General features: G+C 43.4%; 8 protein-coding genes across 8 annotated transcripts; 3 read left to right on the forward strand and 5 right to left on the reverse strand.

Moving 5' to 3' along the window:
* Positions 1–64: 64 nt before the first annotated feature.
* Positions 65–2,465, reverse strand: LOC108068762 (zinc finger protein Paris-like). The gene is made up of 3 exons (XM_070218852.1): positions 2,332–2,465; positions 2,252–2,274; positions 65–2,198 (listed from the first exon to the last, which is right to left on the reverse strand). Exons 1-3 carry the CDS (start codon positions 2,371–2,373, stop codon positions 656–658), a joined length of 1,608 nt encoding a protein of 535 aa, XP_070074953.1. The 5' UTR covers positions 2,374–2,465; the 3' UTR covers positions 65–655.
* On the forward strand, positions 2,395–3,180 carry Tsen2 (tRNA splicing endonuclease subunit 2). Its single transcript, XM_017158519.3, has 2 exons — positions 2,395–2,833; positions 2,890–3,180. Exons 1-2 carry the CDS (start codon positions 2,395–2,397, stop codon positions 3,150–3,152), a joined length of 702 nt encoding a protein of 233 aa, XP_017014008.2. The 3' UTR covers positions 3,153–3,180.
* Positions 3,091–3,648, reverse strand: LOC108068768 (COX assembly mitochondrial protein homolog). Its single transcript, XM_017158520.3, has 2 exons — positions 3,529–3,648; positions 3,091–3,475 (listed from the first exon to the last, which is right to left on the reverse strand). The coding sequence occupies exons 1-2, from the start codon at positions 3,578–3,580 to the stop codon at positions 3,171–3,173; spliced, it is 357 nt and encodes a 118-aa protein (XP_017014009.1). The 5' UTR covers positions 3,581–3,648; the 3' UTR covers positions 3,091–3,170.
* Positions 3,649–4,012: 364 nt separating this feature from the next.
* On the reverse strand, positions 4,013–4,957 carry Prosbeta4 (Proteasome beta4 subunit). The gene is made up of 3 exons (XM_017158521.3): positions 4,772–4,957; positions 4,470–4,695; positions 4,013–4,412 (listed from the first exon to the last, which is right to left on the reverse strand). Exons 1-3 carry the CDS (start codon positions 4,860–4,862, stop codon positions 4,124–4,126), a joined length of 606 nt encoding a protein of 201 aa, XP_017014010.1. The 5' UTR covers positions 4,863–4,957; the 3' UTR covers positions 4,013–4,123.
* Positions 4,958–5,605: 648 nt separating this feature from the next.
* Positions 5,606–6,677, forward strand: Nubp1 (NUBP iron-sulfur cluster assembly factor 1). Its single transcript, XM_017158635.3, has one exon. It carries the CDS (start codon positions 5,691–5,693, stop codon positions 6,624–6,626), a length of 936 nt encoding a protein of 311 aa, XP_017014124.1. The 5' UTR covers positions 5,606–5,690; the 3' UTR covers positions 6,627–6,677.
* Positions 6,678–6,742: 65 nt separating this feature from the next.
* Positions 6,743–12,415, reverse strand: glu (structural maintenance of chromosomes 4-like protein gluon). Its single transcript, XM_017158634.3, has 5 exons — positions 11,162–12,415; positions 10,479–11,103; positions 10,107–10,420; positions 7,485–9,168; positions 6,743–7,419 (listed from the first exon to the last, which is right to left on the reverse strand). The coding sequence occupies exons 1-5, from the start codon at positions 12,295–12,297 to the stop codon at positions 6,991–6,993; spliced, it is 4,188 nt and encodes a 1,395-aa protein (XP_017014123.3). The 5' UTR covers positions 12,298–12,415; the 3' UTR covers positions 6,743–6,990.
* Positions 12,416–13,356: 941 nt separating this feature from the next.
* On the forward strand, positions 13,357–17,603 carry ChLD3 (Chitin and LDLR binding deacetylase 3). Its single transcript, XM_017158517.3, has 4 exons — positions 13,357–13,629; positions 15,292–16,039; positions 16,660–17,182; positions 17,239–17,603. The coding sequence occupies exons 1-4, from the start codon at positions 13,449–13,451 to the stop codon at positions 17,515–17,517; spliced, it is 1,731 nt and encodes a 576-aa protein (XP_017014006.2). The 5' UTR covers positions 13,357–13,448; the 3' UTR covers positions 17,518–17,603.
* A 338-nt stretch (positions 17,604–17,941) lies between these two features.
* LSm7 (U6 snRNA-associated Sm-like protein LSm7) lies at positions 17,942–18,738 on the reverse strand. The gene is made up of 2 exons (XM_017158525.3): positions 18,610–18,738; positions 17,942–18,549 (listed from the first exon to the last, which is right to left on the reverse strand). The coding sequence occupies exons 1-2, from the start codon at positions 18,622–18,624 to the stop codon at positions 18,244–18,246; spliced, it is 321 nt and encodes a 106-aa protein (XP_017014014.1). The 5' UTR covers positions 18,625–18,738; the 3' UTR covers positions 17,942–18,243.
* Between the last annotated feature and the right edge of the window lie 131 nt (positions 18,739–18,869).

Below are 18,869 nucleotides of genomic sequence, written 5' to 3' on the forward strand. Positions count from 1 at the left end.
CAGATTTCCTGAAAATATAAAACATTAATCAAAGGGCTATAGGATAATAGCTTTAAAAAAGTCATATTTTTTATCATTTTTATTGTTTTAATGATAGTTAGTTACCCAATCGGGAATATTTTTTTCCTGATCGTGATATACATAAAAAAAGGCCTCCAAAGTTTAATGTTAATAACAACTTCTCAAATTGCATAAAAAACTGAAAAATCGTAATTTTTAACACATTGCTCCTATAGGAGCTGAATGATATTATTATTATTATTTGCTTTAACACAGCTCGAAAACTTAAGAAAATGTCAATCGAATTTTGTAATTGATGAAGAAATATACAAATGCTTTCTTTTTAATCAATAAAATAATACATTAAGTTTAGTTAGTTAATATATTATTAGCTTTAACACAGCTCAAAAACTTAAGGAAGTGTACATCCAATTTTGTAATTGATTGAAAAATATAAAAATGCCTTCTTTTTAATCAAGAAAATAATCCATTAAGTTTAGTTATTTAATATATTATTAACTTTAACACAGCTCAAAAACTTAAGGAAAAAAATATAAAAATGCTTCTTTTTAATCAAGAAATAAATCCATTAAGTTTAGTTAGTTACAGGTTACCAAAGTAATAAGGTTTGTTGTATTATATTTAAAAACAATTATCAGTCACGCTTTGTCTTCTCAAGTTTGCATTGCCCTTGGTGCTTATACATATTGGTTCTAACCGAAAAAGATTTCGAACAGTGGGCGCACTTAAAGGGTTTTTCGCCCGTGTGGGTTCGCATGTGAACTCTTAGAGTTTCAACGCGGGAAAAGGTCTTCGAGCAGTCATCACACTTGTGGGCCTTCACTTTGGCGTGCGTCCGAAGATGTCGATTGAGATCCGATTTGCCCGCGTAGGCCTTGCTGCATTGGGAACACTTGAACGGCTTTTCGTTGGAGTGGGTCAACAGGTGGTGCCTGAGATGGTGGGCCTTACGATAGGTGTTCGGGCACTGATCACACTTGAACGGTCGCTCCCCGGAATGGCTGGAAAAGTGGGCTCTGAGGGCATAGGGACGTGCGTAGGAGTTTGGACACTGGGGACATTTGTACGGTCTTGTCTCCGAGTGACTCATCAGGTGGCGACTGCAACTCGAGGCATACGGAAACGTTTTGGGGCACTTTGGGCATTTGAACACCCGATTTGGAGGATCCGAAGGATTAGAATTATGCTTATCTGATTGGTCCTCTGAATGACTTAAAATGTGCTGCTTCAAATGCTTTGCCTTCGCAAAAGTCTTTGGACAGTCGGAACATCTGTACTGTTTACCATGCGTTTTTGAGTGCAATCTATAGGAATCCTTGTCCTTAAAAGTTTGCGGGCAATAATTACATTTGTAGGGCATGTAAAGAGTGGGTTTACATTGGGATTTATCAAGTTGATCATGCAAATGGCTTGGGTTGTGTTGCTTTAAATGTGTTTTTTTGGGTGTCAACGATTTTTGGGGCTGCTTATCCTTTGACTTCTTTGGAGGCAATTCTGTCTCAGAGTCCGGATAATAATCGTCCTCTTCGAACTCAGCGGCGCTGAAATCGGATTCAGAAAAATCCGACTTTTGGCCATCGGCTTTATCGCCCGAATGGGTGACAATGTGTTGACTGAACTGCGAGGCATCCGCAAAAGATTTGGGGCACAGCGAGCACTTGTAACGCCGTTTCACGCGAGAAGGCGGGTCTGTTAGTTTGGGTATATTATCCAGATCTGAAGCAGATAATATAGACTTAAGGCTATTAGATTGATCAGTTTCCATGTCTTCAATCTTGCAGACATCTTCCTCAAATAGGGAGCTATCCATTCCCTTGAAGGCTGCCTCCGTGAATATGTCATCGTCAACGGGCTCATTTTTGACCTGGTATTCCTGGGCTATATTCGATTCCACTTTAACTGTATGTTGGCCGTAAAGCCAGTCCTCTTTGGCCGAGATTCTGCTGATTTCCTTCTTCTGAATATTTTGGATTATTCCAATTGTGGCTCGGGCATCCTCCAGGCAGGTGGGACAGATGGTCTCCGGTAGTAAGTCGCCCCTCTCAACCTGGTAGCCGCACCACTGGGCAATCATATCCGGAATGGACATCTCCGGGTCCTGCATACTGTCAAATATGTTGATCAGATCCCCATCCTGTTGCAGGCACACCCGACATACTTCGTCACCATCCATTTTTCTGAAAACAAGTGATTAAAACAGGTCTTAACTATACTATTAAATTAAAGTTACCTTTGGGGAAATTTTTTAAAGCGCTATTTGTTTACCATTATTTTAGTGTAACCGTAAATAGGATGTTGAAATATACATACCATCTGGTGAGAAATATTTTCTGGTATTTTTATTGCCTTCATATTTTTCCAAAACTAAACAAAATGCAATTCACATTTCCATGCAAAAGAAAGCGCTGTTATAATAAAAACTCAAGTTTCGCGCCTTTTCCGAGTGTAGAAAATGGAGAATTCTATCAGGGAAGATTCACAGGTCTCTCCGTGGAGATAATAGACCCCGTTGAGGCCAAATCGCTGTATGACAATGGTTGCTATGGCAAGGGAAGCAAATCCCGCGGAGGACCGGCATCTGGAGACGAGGATGAAACGCTGCTCTTGGGCCTGGAGGAGTCCTGTTTCCTGGCCTACTACTTGAACATTTTAGAGATAACCAACTTGGCCGGCAGTTCCATGGACTATCAGCTTTTTACGGAGACAGCCCTAAAGCTAAATGAAAGATTTTTGGAAAACCTGGCCTGCTATATCTATTTAAAGTCCAAGAACTGGGTGATCAAGAGTGGCATCAAGTTTGGCGGTGATTTTCGTAAGTGTTTCGCTCTAGAATTCCGAAATATTTACTTAGTTATAACACCGTTTCAGTTGTCTACAAGCAGAGTCCTCGTTTGTACCACGCCAGCTTCTTGGTTATAGTTCAAACTCCCTGCGATTCAGATTACTACCAGTCAAAGAACCTGAAAGGCGTTCAACGCGTGGCCGAAACTTCGGATAAGGATGTGCTGCTCCTAACTGTCCATAGACCTAAAGATATTGCGACTACCAAAGACTTGCAGGAGACCACAGTGACAGAGACAATTGTGCGGCGTTTCAATTACTTAACTTTTGTACAAAGCAAACAACAATAGGGAACTACTACATATATTCTATAACTTCTCCAGCCGGTGCTTCTTGGGTATGCCGGTGCTGCGATAGTCGGCCCGCTCCTGGAGATATATCTGCTTGCACTCCTCCTTGAAGGCCTCGTTCTGGTACCACTGGGTGAGGCACTCCTTGAGCGCCGAGTTCTGCTTGCGGCAGGTGGCCACCATTAGTATGCTGCTGGCCTTGCAGCACTCCTGGAAATCGGCCACTTCCTTCGAGCAGAATTCCGCTTTGGCACGATCCCGCATTATCTTGGGTATCAGTACTTCCCGCTCAACCTTGCGCAACCTCGTATCGTTGGGATCACCTACCGGGAGGATTATTAGTATGTTGGCCTATTTGTTTACTCTGAGGACTCACCAAGTCCATGGGGATTGTGCGGGTCTATAATTGGCTGTTGTTCGAGGCTCATTTTGTGTTAAAAATACTATTTATTTTGTGTAACAACTTTTAGTGTGACTGCTAATTGTACTAGGAAAAATACTAAAAAAAGTTCCTACTAAAATTTTAAAAATAAAAAATTAATGATCCTTGTTTTTAATCTTCCAATTATTTTGTGATTTTGCGTAAACAAAATGTTCTTACTAAATTTTAAAAGAAAAAATATTTTTGAAATAAAAAATTAATGTTCCTTGTTTATAATCTTCCAATTATTTTGTGATTTTGCGTAGAAAAAAATGTTCCTACTAAAATTTTAAAACAAAAAATATTTTTGAAATAAAAATTAATGGACCTTGGCAAAATCACAAAATAATTGAAAGATTATAATTCCAATTATTTTGTTATTTTGCGTAGACCGATTAACAAAAGACAACTAAACCAGGTCAAAAGAAAAACATATCTCTTAAGTTAAGTTGGTTTGAAATAATATCATCCACCATTTCATATTCGTACCAAAATCCAGACGCATTTTATTACAAAACCGTGCATTTAGAATGCCCAAATCGAAAACTAACTAAGCGGCCAGGCTGGCGGAGCTGATGGGTTCCAGTTCCCGCACACCATCCTTGTCCACCACCGAGACAGTGAAGTTCTTGAGGTTGACGACCAGCCGCTTCTGGATCTCGGCAATGCACTTCTTGAAGACCTCGTAGGCCTCGTCCTGGGTGATGTTGGGGTGCCAGTAGCGATCGTAGATGCTGGATGCGAAGATGGCACCATAGCCATGACCGGCATAATTCACGGGCATCGCATTGGCCAGGTAGTCAATGAAGTTCAGCTCGGGGCCCTCGATGGCATCGTAGCTGGATGGAAATACAATGAGTAAATAGAAAAGGATTAAGTGATTGCAAGATGCTTACCCGGCCACAAACATAAACACCTGATAGGGCGTGCGACTGCGAAGATATTCGGCCAGATTCTTGCGCGTGAAATGAGCGGAAGCATGTGGACTCAAATCGTAGCCATTGCGCATCTTGTACAGGGCTATGTTCTTCGAAATGAACTCGGTAAACTGCTCCGTGTCGCCCGATTCGCCGACGGTCGATATAAGCAGATTATCCGAAACCTTGTGGATTTTGTTCAGATCTGCAATGTGTTTCCAAAAGAAATAGTCGCAAAATGAGACCCAAGCCGCCAAGAAAATCCCGACCCACGGGCTTACCCTCTTTCATGACGATTATGGAGCGGGCGTGTGTGGTGTCCGCCGCCAGCATCACGAAGTCGGGACCCTTGATACCCAGTAGTGTCTCCATGTCGCAATTATTTATGTACTTTCGGGGCTTTCAGGGAAATTTCCAAGTTGTTTGTGAGTTGCCGAAATGCGATGACAAGCAATACTTAGGAGCGGTGTGTGACCGTAGCTGCGAGAAATACCGGATTTCGGAAAAAATACTAACTAAAGTTGATACTTAAATATATTTATTTTTATCCTTTTTTAAAAATATTTATTTTGTACCTTAAATAAATATATAAAAATAACAAATAAATTTTGTTTGATTCTTTGTTCTTGTTTGATATGTCTTAATTAAAACTAATATTGTGATCTGATAATTTTATTAAAACAATTTTCTGAACAAAGCATGTGGTCACTTGTATTTTTAAAAATTTTAATCAAGTTATTGAAGTAATTTTTATTAAAGCAAACTACCTAAAGGTTAATTATTGGACTCAACTCGTGAAGCAAACTACCTAAAGCTTTTTAAAAATATTTCCTTACTAAAGTCGAGGATCGGTATTTTCAAGACATTTCTGTAGAGCTTTTTCTCTGAATGTTAAAATTATCTATTATATACTTTTTTTTAATTAAAAAATTATTTTTATAAATTAACAAACATTTGTTTTTATTTTAGGATGTTGTTTATTTTTTGGCTCCACTTGCTTTGAACATTTTTTTTAGTTGGCCACACAAATTAAAAAATTATTATTACAAATTAACAAACTTTATTTTTTATATTTTAGGATGTTGTTTATTTTTTGGCTCCACTTGCTTCCAGAATTTTTTTGTTTGGCCACACTGGCCATTGTTATCATTTTTAATTTCACAATCAATTTACCGAATAATTACTATTTAAGCTGAAGCCATGCAGGCACCTCCTCCGGAACATTGTCCTGGCGTGGAGAGCGAGCAGGCGGGCAAGGGAAACGCCTGTGCCGGCTGCCCGAACCAGAGCATCTGCAGCGATCCCAGCAAGAAAGTGGAGGATCCCGGCAAGGCCTTGGTGGCCGAATCCCTAAGAGATGTGCGGAACAAGCTGCTGATCCTCTCAGGAAAAGGAGGCGTGGGCAAGAGCACGGTGACCAGCCTGCTGACCCGCTACCTGGCCAGGAGTTGTCCGGACAGCAACTTTGGCGTCCTGGACATCGACATTTGCGGTCCGTCGCAACCTCGTCTGATGGGCGCCCTGGGCGAGAGTGTCCATCAGTCGGGTTCCGGCTGGTCACCCGTGGGCGTCGACGACAACGTATGCCTGATGTCCATTGGTTTTCTGCTCGGCTCCGTCGATGATGCCATCATCTGGCGGGGTCCCAAGAAGAACGGCATGATTCGGCAGTTCCTGAGCGAGGTGGACTGGGGCAATCTGGATCTCCTGCTGCTGGACACACCGCCCGGCACCTCCGATGAGCACCTGTCCGTTGTTTCCTATCTAAAGGACGACACCAAGCCGGAATCACTGCGCGCCGTCCTGGTGACCACGCCACAGGAGGTGGCTCTGCTGGATGTGCGCAAGGAGATCAACTATTGCAAGAAGCAGAATATTCCCATTGTGGGCGTCATTGAGAACATGAGCAGTTTCCGCTGCGGCAGCTGTGGCAACAGCTCGGAGATCTTTCCGGCCAAAACCGGAGGAGCAGCGGCCATGTGCGCCGAAATGGGAGTTCCACTGCTGGGCTCCCTGCCCCTGGATCCCCTGGTAGCCAAAGCAGCCGATTCTGGCGAGGATATAACGGAGATGAAGAACTCTACCACTGAGGCGCTGCAAGGGATTTGCTCACGGATTATGGCTAGCTTTAGTTAGGAATGTAAAAATGTTATAATATACACTTTTGTAATAAAATAAAAACACATTCAGTGGTCCTATTAAATATGTAGGTTCTTTAACATAGTAATACTTAAAAAGAATAAAAACAAATTGCAAACACAGTTTATATTAACAGCGGTCTCTTAGCAACGTTTTTAATATTAAACCATAAATTAGCAGTTTCAAACTACACAAGATTAGAAAATAGACATTCAGTGGTCTAACAATAGGATAATATGTATATGTAAGCTTAAACATTACCCAGAGAAGTGTTATTGAATCATAAGGAAATTAGGAGTTTCAAACTTTACAAAATGAGACATTCATTAGTCTAAGAGTAAGATAGTATGTATATCTAAACTTAAACATTGCCCAGAGGTGGGGAACAGGGAGGACTGTCCAAGGAAACGTCCGGAATAATACGCCCTGCAGCGTTTTGCTCGCTTGCTTGAGCAAGTATGGTATCTCTTACTGTGCTTTCCAAGGGCGGGGCAAAGGTGGTCTCCCTTCCGCCCAGCTGATTAATCTGCTCTGAAGGCCTGGCTTGAGTATCCTGTGTTTGGTTCTCATCGGGTTCCAAGGTAACATCCTGTTCCTGTTCGATAGTGTCACCCACAAACTGACTGTTGGCGATCGTGGGCTGCTGCGTGGGCAGCGTAGGCGGATGGTTCAGCAAGGTGATGGATTCTGTGCAGTCGCTGACCTTGTATATGCCCACCAGATAGTTGGCCAACTCGAACATGTTGACGCGCAGTGAAACAATTATGAACTGGGCGTTCTTTGTACGCTCCTAATAAAATACAAGAAATGTCATTAGAATTACAAGATTAAAGACAAAATCACATGTGCATTCACCTTTATATAGTGCCCCACAATAGACACATTCTTGAAATCCAGCGCCGCATCGATTTCATCCATGAAATACAGCGGAGAAGGCTTGTAGTAATGCAGAGCAAAAACTAAAGCCAGCGAGGATAGAGTCTTCTCACCGCCCGAGAGATTCGAGATGTATTTCCAGCTCTTCTTGGGCGGACGCACCGTGAAGTTGACGCCCTCGGTGAAGGGATCCATGGAGTCCACCAGCTCCAACTCGGCATCGCCACCCAAAGTAATCATCTGGTACATTTCCTTGAGCTTCCGCGTTATAATGCTGAACCCATCCATGAACTCCTTGTAGCGACGCTTTCGCACCTCCTCGTACTTGTCGCGCATCTCGTTTCGCTTGGAGGTGATGTCCTCCAGGACACGCACGCGATCCAGATAGACTATGCGCTTCTCGTTGAACTCCTTGATGCAACCGAGATTGGGCTTCTTCGTTTTCAGATCCTCCTCCAGCATAGTTTGCTTGTACTGCAAAGCCTCCAGCGTCTCTGCTTCCAACTCTTCTTCATTGAGTTCCTTGAGCGGCGCCTGAGGTTCGGATTCTCCGGGTATCTCGTTGAGCTTCAAGGGCTGCAGTTGCGCCTGCCAAGCGGGAATTTCCTGCTTCACCTTATTCATCTTTCCCGCAGCCGCTTGTAATTTGGTATCTATCTCGACACGATCGATATTTCTTTTGTTCTCCTGCTTGGTAATCTCATCTATTTGTTTTTTTATGTCAGAAGACTGCGATTTGGCACCCTCTATGGCGGCTTCCGCCTCCTCCGCTTCCTTTTCCAGCGTCTCCTGTTTTTCCTGACACTTCTGGCGATCCTCGTTCAGAGATTTAAGTTTCTCCTCCGCTGCCTTTATGTTCTCACGAAGATTATTATTGTTTCCCGTGATCTTTTGAATGTTGCGATCAGCCGAGGCGAGGGCCACATTCAAGGAGCGCACATTGGCGGCCAGCTTCTCGATCTGAGTGCCCACCTTCTTGATCTTGGCCTCCACGGGCTTGACGTTTTCGTTTCTCAGGGTCTCGTACTGAGTCTGGATCTCGTCGATTTGGCTGGAGACCGCCTGTTCGGCGAATTGTGCTTGCTCCAGCTCTTGCTTGGCTGCTTCTATTTGCTCTTCACGCTCCTTGACTGCCCCCTCGTCCGTGGTCTTCTTGAGCATCCGCTGGCGCTGCGCCTCGCACTGCTTCAGGTTGCTGGCCATCTGCTGCTCCAGCGAGGTAATGCTCACCGCCAGCCGCTTGTACTCCGCCTCCTCACGCTGCTGGCTTGCTCTCAAAGTTTGAATCTCGCGCTCCAGACTGCCCTGCTGCTCCTGACAGTAGTTGACCCTCGTCTGCAGCTCCTCCGCCTGAATCTGCATATCTTCCAGGGCCTTTTGCGACATCTGCGAGCTGTCAGCCGATTCGGCCGTCTTGGTGCGCACTTGGGCGGCCATTTTACCGCGTATCGGGCGATTGCCGCCACCGGACATGGTGCCCGTCATTTCGATCATCTCACCGCGTAGGGTAACCACTCGGAAGCGCTCCCTGCCGTAGGCAATGCGCGTGCCCTGCTCCAGGTCGTCGCCCACTAGAGTGTTGCGCAGGGCGAAGAAAAAAGCGGTTCGCACGCGGTCATCCTCAACCCGAACCAGATCGTACAAGCGGGGAACGTTTTCGGGTCTGCAATTACAAAAGTTGGTCAATAACAAGAAGGGAAGCTATTATATACCCTGGCAGATCATTCTTGCTAACTTACAAACAGCAAAAATTTTAAATCTCGTATTTTTTTAACATTATTTTTTATATCCTTCCCTATGGCAACTATATAGTCGTCATATTTTTGTTAAATTTAATTCGAAATTCGGAAATATTAAAAAAAAAACAAACCAAACCAAAACCAACCATAAAAGCATAATTCGTTTCCAATTAATTTCCCAATTATTTTTCGATCGTTCCTATGGATAGCAATCCTATATGATATAGCCATTCGATTTTGATAAAATTAAAATTGAAATTCGGAAATATTAAAAAAAAATCGTATCCAAGAGTAGAAGAGAGTACAATCAAAATTAACAGAGCTATAATTTGTTTCCAATTAATTTCCCAATTATTTTTCGATCGTTCCTATGGCAGCTTTATGATATAGTCGTCTGATTTTGATAAAATTAAAATTGAAATTCGGAAGTATTAAAAAGACTAGAAGACTAGACTAGAAGAGAATGCAATAAAAACAAAAGAAGCTAAAATGTATTTCCTATTACTTTTCTATTAATTTTCAAATCGTTCCTATGGCACTTATACGATTTTTTAAATATTTAATCCGAAATTCAGAAATATTTAAAAAATAATATTTCCAAGACTAGAAGGTAATATTTCAACAAACACCAAAGCTATAATTTTTTTTTCGTTTCTTTTTTCCGATTCTTTCTATGGGAGCTTTAAGATATAGTTGTCCGATCCGGTCGGTTCCGACTTATATACTACCTTCAATAGAAAGAAGACTTTTGGGAAAGTTTCAAGCCGATAGCTTAAAAACCGTGGGACTAGTTTGCGTAGAACCGGACAGAAAGACGGACGGACAGACTGACATGGCTAGATCGATGGCTAAATATACTTACGTATTAATCCTAGAGTTGGCCTCGCGACGAAGGTGCTCGATCTTGTCCAAGGTTATGAAGGTGGCCCTGCCCACGTTGTAATCCTTGAGGGCTTTAATAGCTGCCGATGCAGCATCATAGTTCTCTGCCACAATATTGTCCAAGCGGCCACAGGCCGTCGAAATGGCCACATCGTACTTGGCATCGATGCCACCCAAATCGCCCAGGCGTCCCAGAATCCCCGGGATCTTTCCCTCCATCTTCATGCGCATGAGAAAGTCCAGGACTTTGTTATTGGAGCGCTGAGCCTGCATGACGCTCGATCTTTCGTTGATCTAAGGGAGGTATCAGTGATTAATTTGGAAAATCAAGATAAACTAGTTGAATCCTCACCTCTGTTCTGAGCTTGTTGCACTGCATGGATAGATTACGCTCCTCCTTGACCATTTTATCTACCTCCGCCGTTTTGTTGGCTATTTCGCTCTTCATGCGTGGAATGCTTTCCTTCAACTCCTCCACCCTGCCCTTCTTTTCCTCCAGACTATTCTGCGACTGCTCGTAGGAGCTCTTCAGGGTCTCGTACTTCCTGGACTCGGTGGTCTCTGCCTGCTTGAGGATCTTCAGCTGCGACTCGTACACCTGCAGCTCTCCCTTGGCCGCGTTCACCTTCTCCTTGAGCCCGACCAACTCGTCACTGAGCTTCAGACGCTTCTCGGTCAGCGGTGCCGTGGTTTCCGACAACTCGGCCTGCTGCTTTTCAAGTTCCTCACTTAAAGTAACCTTGCTCTTCTCCAGGCTCTCCAGTTTCTTGTTACAATCTTCGATTTCGCGCTGATTTTTCTCGGGCAACTTGTGCAGATCCTCCAGCTCCTTCTCGTTCTTCTCTATCTGCGCCTTGTCCTTCTTGCGCTGCTTGTTCGTGTTCTCCATGGTGCTCTGGATCTCGGTGTGGGCACTCTCGATGGTCACCAGCCTTTTCTTGATTTGCTCGCGCTTCTTTACTAGATTTTCGTAGGCTCTGAAGGGTAAATAATGATATAATGTGTAAGTATAATAAACTATAGATTTTTGCTTACTCAATTTCCTTCCTGATGATTGTCTCCTTCTCAGCTCGTTCCTGTTTTAAAGCAGCCGTGCCCTCGTCGTGGGTTTTCAGCTCCTCCACGCAGACGTCGTGCTCCTGGGTGTACTGCTCCAGCTTGCTCTTCTTAATGCTCACAATCTTCTGGATGTGAAAGGACTTGGTGCGCACCAGCTCGTTCTCCTTCTTCAGATAGTCGACGGCCTCGTTGAACGGCTGCTCGAGGTCTTTCATTTCGCGCTCGGCCAGCTTGCAGCGGTTGTGCTTCTCGGTACGATCGTCGGTTAGCTGATCGACCCTCTGGTTGATCTGCTGCAGCGGGCGAATGTAGCGCTGCGTACCCACAATATCCTCCAGATATTCCAGCATGCCCGTCTCGTTTTCCGTCTGCCCCTTGGGCTTCATCATGGCAATCGACTCCACCTCGCCCTGCAGGATGAGGAAACGGTTGTGCTCGAGATCCACATGATGTTTCTTCAGCAGCTTGGCCACATCCTTCAACTGGGCCCGCTTGTCGTTGATCTGATAGTAGGAAGAGTTATCCGACATGGCTGTGCGTTCGATGACAATGCTCGAGTCCGGCACATCCTCGCAGCTACCGTCGCCCTTGTCCACGATCTGCTTGAAGTGCACGGCCACCGAGCAGCTGCGAATATTCGGGTACGCCGAGGAGGAGTGAATCAAGGTGGAGACGCGCTTGCAGCGGATGCGATTGGCGCGGCAGCCGAAGACGAACATCATGGAGTCGATGACGTTGCTCTTGCCACTGCCATTTGGCCCGATAATAGCGGTGAAACTCTGATGGAACGGCCCCAGTTCCACTTTGCCGGCGTAGCTCTTGAAATTGTGGTTAACAATCTTGGCGATTATCAGACGCGGCCCGGTGCTCTCCATGGAGCAGTGCGGCGGCACCGGCGGCGGTATGTAGATGTCGCCAATCCTGGTGCCGCCCTCCTCGTCGTCGAAGATCAGCGCATCGTCCAGGGCGTCCATGGCGGCGTCCTCCTCCTCCTGCTGTTGCTGCGCTCGCATTTGCTGCTGTGCGGTTAGCTGCGGCACCCGAAACTGGCCGCTCTGGCGTCCACCGCCCAGCGCCTTCGGCGTGCCCTTGCTGGGACGCGCCTTCTGCATCTCGATTTTTCTTTTTCAGGATTTAACCAGGAGAAAACTTAACAAAGCCGAGGCCGTAAATTGAAAAGGATTCTATTTTCCGGCGCGCCAAGTAAAAAATTTGACGCTTATTCTGGTGTGACCGTTTTGGCTTACCCTTGTAATACCTCAATGTCACTTTAAATAGGGGCAAGCGAGGCAGGTTGGCAGCTCTTCAATTCAAATTTAAATGTACCGTTAGACCGGAGTAAAAATTAGGGGAAAAACTAGAAAATATCTTGAAGAAATTAAATTTAAAATTTAAATTTAAATGGCCGGATTAAAAATTAAGGAAAAAAACTAGAACATATTTTATAGAAATTAAATTTAAATTCAAATTTAAATGGACCGTTAAACCGGATTAAAAATTAGGGAAAGAACAAGAAAATATCTTGAAGAAATTACATTTATTTATATTAGAGCTGCAAAACTATCGACAGTGATTAAAGTCGATTTTTTCGATATTTTCGAGTAGTCGTTTTTTGACATTAGGTCAAAGCCCTTAAATATATTTCACCATGATTAGGTTGTTATTTAAATTTTTAATGCAAAATAGGGTTAGAAAAATGGCCTTATATTTTTGGGACGAGTATCAGCATTTGGAAATACCTGACCTTTTCACATATTTTAAACTACTTAAAAAGGTATTATTTTTTAGCCGTTATTATTTAAAAACTTAAATTTTATTCATCTAATTAAAATAATCAAAATTTCAATTTAAGAAAATCATGAATTAAAACCCAAAACAATGTTTATACATATATGTATTTTTAAAGCAAAACAAACACCCCGATTAGGTAATTTTGATAAGTTGATGTCTCGTTTATAAATTATTCAGCAAACTAATATTTTAAAAATGCTCTCTCTGCCTCTCAATCATAAATATATCACCCACTGCGAAGAGCTTTCTCTGGCGGTCTCTCCACTACCCTCTTGTAAGAGAAATGCACAAATATATAATGCCTTGCCTGCATCTGGCTCGACTTCAGTCACAATTCGTCTTTGGCTCGGTGCGGTTCCGTGATTTTTCCCAAGTTTTCCGAGAGCAGTCGGAAAATTCAAAGTGCTCGCACTCGAAACGGATCGAAATATTGGACACACGACACGAAAAGTGGAAGAAAGCAGGCTGAAAAATGCTCTGCCCGGGGGAAAATGTAAATTGCCAAACGGGTTTCACAGTCAAGGTCGTCGCTTCCGCCCAACGACGCTTTAAACGGTTATCACCGCCCACTAATTTCAGCGACCATCTATTACTCACTTATTTTATAGTGATTATGATTATTATGTCGTCTTCGCTGGATGCCCTGGTCATTGGTAATTTCTCCCCTTTTGTTGGGTCTTTAGTTTTGATTTTTGATTTTGATTGGGTGCGTGTCTTGCCTTTATTTTGGTTTTTTCGCCATGCGCATGCGCGCGCGCATTGGGTGTGAAAGTTGTCGATCGAATGCGAGTTATATAACCGCAAACGGGGCGCCAAGTGGGTTCGGGTTCGGATTCGAGTGTTGTCCCCGTACCCCAACCCCGCCCCAAAACTAAAATAAAAGAGCGTGTGCATTGAACCCCATGACAGTTGCTGAAATTTTCCTGACCCGCTGCCTTGGCCTCTCCAACTGGCAAGATGATAAATTTACTTTCTAAATGCTGCAACTGCCCCAGCTGCTCCGGCCAGAGCTAGAGATCGAGATTGAGATACATACAAGACAGCCAGTCAGAGTTGGACTATCTGCCATAGACACACATATCTCGAATCTCGAGATCGAGATCGCATCTTGCATTTTGGCCAACACGCGTCGCTTGCCCAATCTCCGCCTGAGTTACGATCTGGTGCGGCTCGGCTGCGCTACGGGCCATTGCTGCCAATCCATGATGCAAACGCATTTCAATCTATCCGCCGCAATGTGGCACATGGCTGGGGGCGGATTTTCAACAGGGCGGAGCAGGGGGAGGTTCCAATGATTGGCTATACCAAAAGATCTTCAAGAGTTTCTGGAAGATTTCGGGAAAAAATGGAATGTATTAGTTGGAATTTCTCGTTTCTTAACGTTTCTAAACAGATAAACCAATTTTGAGAAGGTATTCGTAGAATAAAGAGACTTTTAATATGTTAGTTTAAAAAAAAGTTAGAGTTAAGATTCTTGTTTTGTCTAATCAATTTCACCAACAAAAAAATTAATATGAAACATAGATCAATTTTAATTTGATATGTGGTCAGGTAATTTTGACCTGGTCGAAAAGAGTATTTAATGTAAATTTACATGGCCATGTCGATTTTACGGTAACATACTTTTTTTTTGTGTACAATAAGTTAATGAAAGGTGCCAAACAAATTCAAGAGATATTTCTAGAAGGTTATAGAAGTCAATTATTCTTAGTCTAATATAAAACTTTTTCTAACGCATTTGTTTGACCTTAAGTTAAAAATGGGAAAAAAAACAAACATTAAATTATTAAGTCATAAAAAACGTATCTATAAAAATCCAAAGATTTCCATATAATTCTTAACCAGCAACCACATTATAATTTCGAATGGTAGACTGTAGTATTTCGTGACTAGTTTCAATATACATAAATCATATTTCTCAGTTACCCTGAAGAAAGACCATCTAAGATAAAATAATTTAAATGTTAATCGAGGTCTTTAAAATATCAAAAAGGTCATCGAAATCCAACTGAGTATTACATATATCTATATAAATATTTCCTTGAGATTTGACAAATTTTTCACTTCAATTCAACTCAATTCAAGTGGCGAAAACGTGGGCTTATGCGGCGTTTCTTGTCCACAGTTGACTGACAACTGCCGCCCATTTTCAGTGCGTGATTGGTAGCCGAGCCAATGAAATATTGCTGCAATCGGCGGTGGATAATTTTGGGTTGACGTGAGCGGTTTCGTTTTTGGGTCAGCAGTAGCAGCAGCAGTAGCGGCATTAATTAGTCTCCTTGTTAATTACACACGGCTATCTCGCTGCTTTGCAGACAATGATGATGGAATAATCACGAGCAACCACACGCGGCAACGTCGCTCGACCTCCGCGCCTGCATCTCCGGCCAGTTGCATGCAAGATGCCCGCTTCTACCGCAATCCCAACCGACCAGTCCACAAGATCTGGACGAACAGCGAGTGCGCCAAGTATTTCCTCTGCCTCGACGGCGAGGTGTTCGAGTTCAAGTGCTCCGAGGGCCTGCTCTTCGATGTCGTCCGTCAGATCTGCGACTTCAAGGCGAATGTGGATAACTGCGATGTGAGCGCGGAGGTGCCGGCTCCAAAGCCTCTCCTCGAGATGGCCGACTGTGCGGATGATTACCAGTTGGGCTGCGCCGATGGCACCTGCCTGCCGCAGGAGTATTTCTGCGACGGATCCGTGGACTGTCCCGATGGCTCGGATGAGGGTTGGTGCGATGTGGAGCACGATCCAAATGCGGCAGGTGCCTGTGATCCCCGCAAGTGCCAGCTGCCCCAGTGCTTCTGCTCCAAGGATGGCACCCAGATACCCGGCGGCATTCCCGCCCAGAGCGTTCCGCAGATGATACTGCTCACCTTCGACGATGCCATCAATCACGACAACTGGGAGCTCTTCTCGAAGGTTCTGTTCACACAGAACAGGCGGAATCCCAACGGCTGTCCCATCAGGGGCACCTTCTATGTCTCCCACCCGTTCACAAACTATCAGTATGTCCAGAAGCTGTGGAACGATGGGCATGAAATCGCCGTGCACTCAGTCACGTAAGTTCAGGGTTCGGAAAATAACACACACTTTAAAAAACTTGTGTTATTAACATGTTAAATGTCAAAGTGTTAAGTTCAAAAAAAGTTATTGACTTGTGTGTAAAAAATTGTATCCTACATATGTTAGATACATAAATAACACACACATGTCATTTGTGTTATTTACACGACGTGTTATTAACACGACATGTTTTTTACGCAGCGTGTTTTTAACACAATGAGTTTTTGACATTAAAAAATTTAAACCGGTTTTCCGGAGTATAAGAATTCATATATGCTTGGAATTGGTTAAAACTAACATAACATAACTAAACTAACTAACTCGTTAATGTCAGTAAAATGTAATTTTCATTTGGTTAAAAGCACAGTATGTAAAAAACACGTCGTATTAAAAGCACATTTAGTAAAAAACACAAGTGAGCTGTGTGTGCTAACAATTATTTTTCACATTTTAACACTTTTGTATTTGACACACATTTCAACAATTTTGCACACAATATAAAATACAATTTTTCATGTTTTTTAACATGTGTGTCAATTTCAGAATCCTGCGTAAGTTGATTTAGGCTGTGAATACAATGGGTTACATTATTTATGGGTTTCATAATATATTTCAGTCACCGTGGACCCGAGATGTGGTGGTCCAAGAACGCCACCATCGAGGATTGGTTCGATGAGATGGTGGGCCAGGCGAATATCATCAACAAGTTTGCTGCCGTTCGCATGGAGGAGATCCGGGGCATGAGGGTTCCCTTCCTGCGCGTCGGCTGGAATCGCCAGTTCCTGATGATGAAGGAGTTTGGCTTCGTGTACGATTCCTCCATGGTGGCACCGCACTCCAATCCGCCCCTTTGGCCCTACACTTTGGACTACAAGATGCCGCACAGCTGCACGGGCGTCAATCAGAACTGTCCATCGAGGAGTTATCCGGGCATCTGGGAACTGGTGATGAACCAACTGGAGGCGGGTGAATATATGTGCGGCATGGTGGACAGTTGTCCGCCGCATTTGAGTGGCGAGGATGTCTACCGAATGCTGACGCACAACTTCAAGAGGCACTATCTCAGCAATAGGGCGCCATTTGGCCTGTATTTCCACTCCACTTGGTTCAAGAAGATTGACTATCTGAATGCCTTTCTGGTGGGTGTTGAAAGAATCAGTTAAAAATATAATTTAATCTCTGTTTTTTCATTCAGAAATTCCTCGACGATCTGCAAAAGCTGCCGGATGTGCACTTTGTGACCAATCAGCAGGCCATCCAGTGGATGCGCCATCCCACGCCCAGCAATCAGCTGCATCAGTTTGAGTCCTGGCACTGCCAACCGAAGGATCTGGATCCTCACGAGCGGGTCTGCAATCTGCCAAATGTTTGCAAGGTGCGGAGTCGGGTGCTGCAGGAGGATCGCTTCTTCTACACCTGCATGGAGTGTCCTGCCCAGTATCCCTGGATTCGCAACGAGTTCGGCTTGGACTAAGGTGATAGCCCGCATAACATTAGATAGGCTCGTTGAATGGGGTTTTTTGGTCTCCATAATATTTGGGATGTTGTGAAAGGAAGTTCCTTCTTTCGGTAACTTTGCATTTGTATACAGATGGTGATACAGATATCTACCTTATTGTTGTTACAGGCTTATTTTCGGCTATGATATGAGTTTGGATCAATATAGATAACTTTTGTATAATAATTAGACATCGGATTTTGGGTGAAATAATTATTTTTAAATACGATTTAAAGCCACATTTGATTGGTTACACATTTCATTTGTTAAGTTATAATAAGATTTAAAAAATGTTAACCAATCAAATGTGGTTTTGAATCATATTTAAAAAAAACGATTTCACCTAAAATTCGATGTCTAATAATAATATACTATCTACAAAGTTTTACAAAGGTGCTAATAAGGATTTAATACAATTTATTGACAAATGAATATTTGTAAATTGAATTAGATCAAGTATTTATGTTTTCAAAATCAAATAGTATCAAAAATCTGAGAGAAAATATTATGGAGTTCAAAAATCCTGAGAAAGCCTGCCAATAGTTGTAGTTTGTGGCCTAATTAGATTTAAGCACTAATTTATACGTAGTTTGTCTCTGCTAAATATATATTTAAACCGATTTCCACAAAAACGTTTTGTACTTAGTCTAGAATCTAGAATCTGGAACGCAGGATCCAGAGATAAAGATACCGATCCTCCGATTATTGCGTTATAAACGGATTGGCGATGCTCTCGACTCCGTCCTGTGGACAAATGAGGACCAGCGCTGTGCCGCGACACACAACTAATCCCAGACTGCGGTTCGTTTCGGTCAGCTTGTAGGGCTCGTCGGAGTCCCGCAGATACTCCACCGTGTTGTCCAGCACCAGATTGAGCAGCGCATCGTAGCCCTTGAGGATTCCGGATGCCTCGCGGCCGCCCGCGAATTTCACGCGGATCTGCTTTTCCAGGTACTTGGAGAGGTCCAGAATCGACTCCTTGCGCCGCTTCTCCTTGCCGTCGCCCACCTGCAGGGATCACGCAAATGATGATTATTCGCGGAAAGCTTTCTCATTTATTTATTTTACCTTTTTATCTGCCATTATTCTGTTTTTCCGTAAAAATAATAAATGCCGGCTGGCCTAGAGTGACCGTTGCTTGGTGTGCAAAAAAAGTCATTAAATTAATGGCACTACCAGCCAACAGGGGGCGCTAGTCATTAAGTTTTTATCCTAGACTAGAACCATTCGCATACGATACGGAGCACACAAATCACCCTGTGTGCCTGTTTTATTTCAGTTTTCTGGTGCCAAAATTGAATTAGGTTCGAACTAAAAGACAAATGATG

This window comes from Drosophila takahashii, chromosome 2L, assembly GCF_030179915.1.
Source record: "Drosophila takahashii strain IR98-3 E-12201 chromosome 2L, DtakHiC1v2, whole genome shotgun sequence".
Lineage (NCBI taxonomy): Eukaryota > Metazoa > Arthropoda > Insecta > Diptera > Drosophilidae > Drosophila > Drosophila takahashii.

Coding starts and splice junctions, on each gene's coding strand:
- LOC108068762 (XM_070218852.1), bottom strand. CDS start 2,373: ATGAAGGCAATAAAAATACCAGAAAATATTTCTCACCAGATG. Junction 2,275..2,331: donor AAAATATTTCTCACCAGATG/GTATGTATATTT, acceptor GTAAACAAATAG/CGCTTTAAAAAATTTCCCCA. Junction 2,199..2,251: donor TTTAAAAAATTTCCCCAAAG/GTAACTTTAATT, acceptor ACTTGTTTTCAG/AAAAATGGATGGTGACGAAG.
- Tsen2 (XM_017158519.3), top strand. CDS start 2,395: ATGCAATTCACATTTCCATGCAAAAGAAAGCGCTGTTATAATAAAAAC. Junction 2,834..2,889: donor CAAGTTTGGCGGTGATTTTC/GTAAGTGTTTCG, acceptor ACACCGTTTCAG/TTGTCTACAAGCAGAGTCCT.
- LOC108068768 (XM_017158520.3), bottom strand. CDS start 3,580: ATGAGCCTCGAACAACAGCCAATTATAGACCCGCACAATCCCCATGGA. Junction 3,476..3,528: donor GCACAATCCCCATGGACTTG/GTGAGTCCTCAG, acceptor TCCTCCCGGTAG/GTGATCCCAACGATACGAGG.
- Prosbeta4 (XM_017158521.3), bottom strand. CDS start 4,862: ATGGAGACACTACTGGGTATCAAGGGTCCCGACTTCGTGATGCTGGCG. Junction 4,696..4,771: donor CATAATCGTCATGAAAGAGG/GTAAGCCCGTGG, acceptor AACACATTGCAG/ATCTGAACAAAATCCACAAG. Junction 4,413..4,469: donor GTGTTTATGTTTGTGGCCGG/GTAAGCATCTTG, acceptor ATTTCCATCCAG/CTACGATGCCATCGAGGGCC.
- Nubp1 (XM_017158635.3), top strand. CDS start 5,691: ATGCAGGCACCTCCTCCGGAACATTGTCCTGGCGTGGAGAGCGAGCAG.
- glu (XM_017158634.3), bottom strand. CDS start 12,297: ATGCAGAAGGCGCGTCCCAGCAAGGGCACGCCGAAGGCGCTGGGCGGT. Junction 9,169..10,106: donor GCCAACTCTAGGATTAATAC/GTAAGTATATTT, acceptor TTGTAATTGCAG/ACCCGAAAACGTTCCCCGCT. Junction 7,420..7,484: donor TTGTGGGGCACTATATAAAG/GTGAATGCACAT, acceptor GTATTTTATTAG/GAGCGTACAAAGAACGCCCA.
- ChLD3 (XM_017158517.3), top strand. CDS start 13,449: ATGCTCTGCCCGGGGGAAAATGTAAATTGCCAAACGGGTTTCACAGTC. Junction 13,630..15,291: donor GCTGGATGCCCTGGTCATTG/GTAATTTCTCCC, acceptor GCTGCTTTGCAG/ACAATGATGATGGAATAATC. Junction 16,040..16,659: donor ATCGCCGTGCACTCAGTCAC/GTAAGTTCAGGG, acceptor AATATATTTCAG/TCACCGTGGACCCGAGATGT.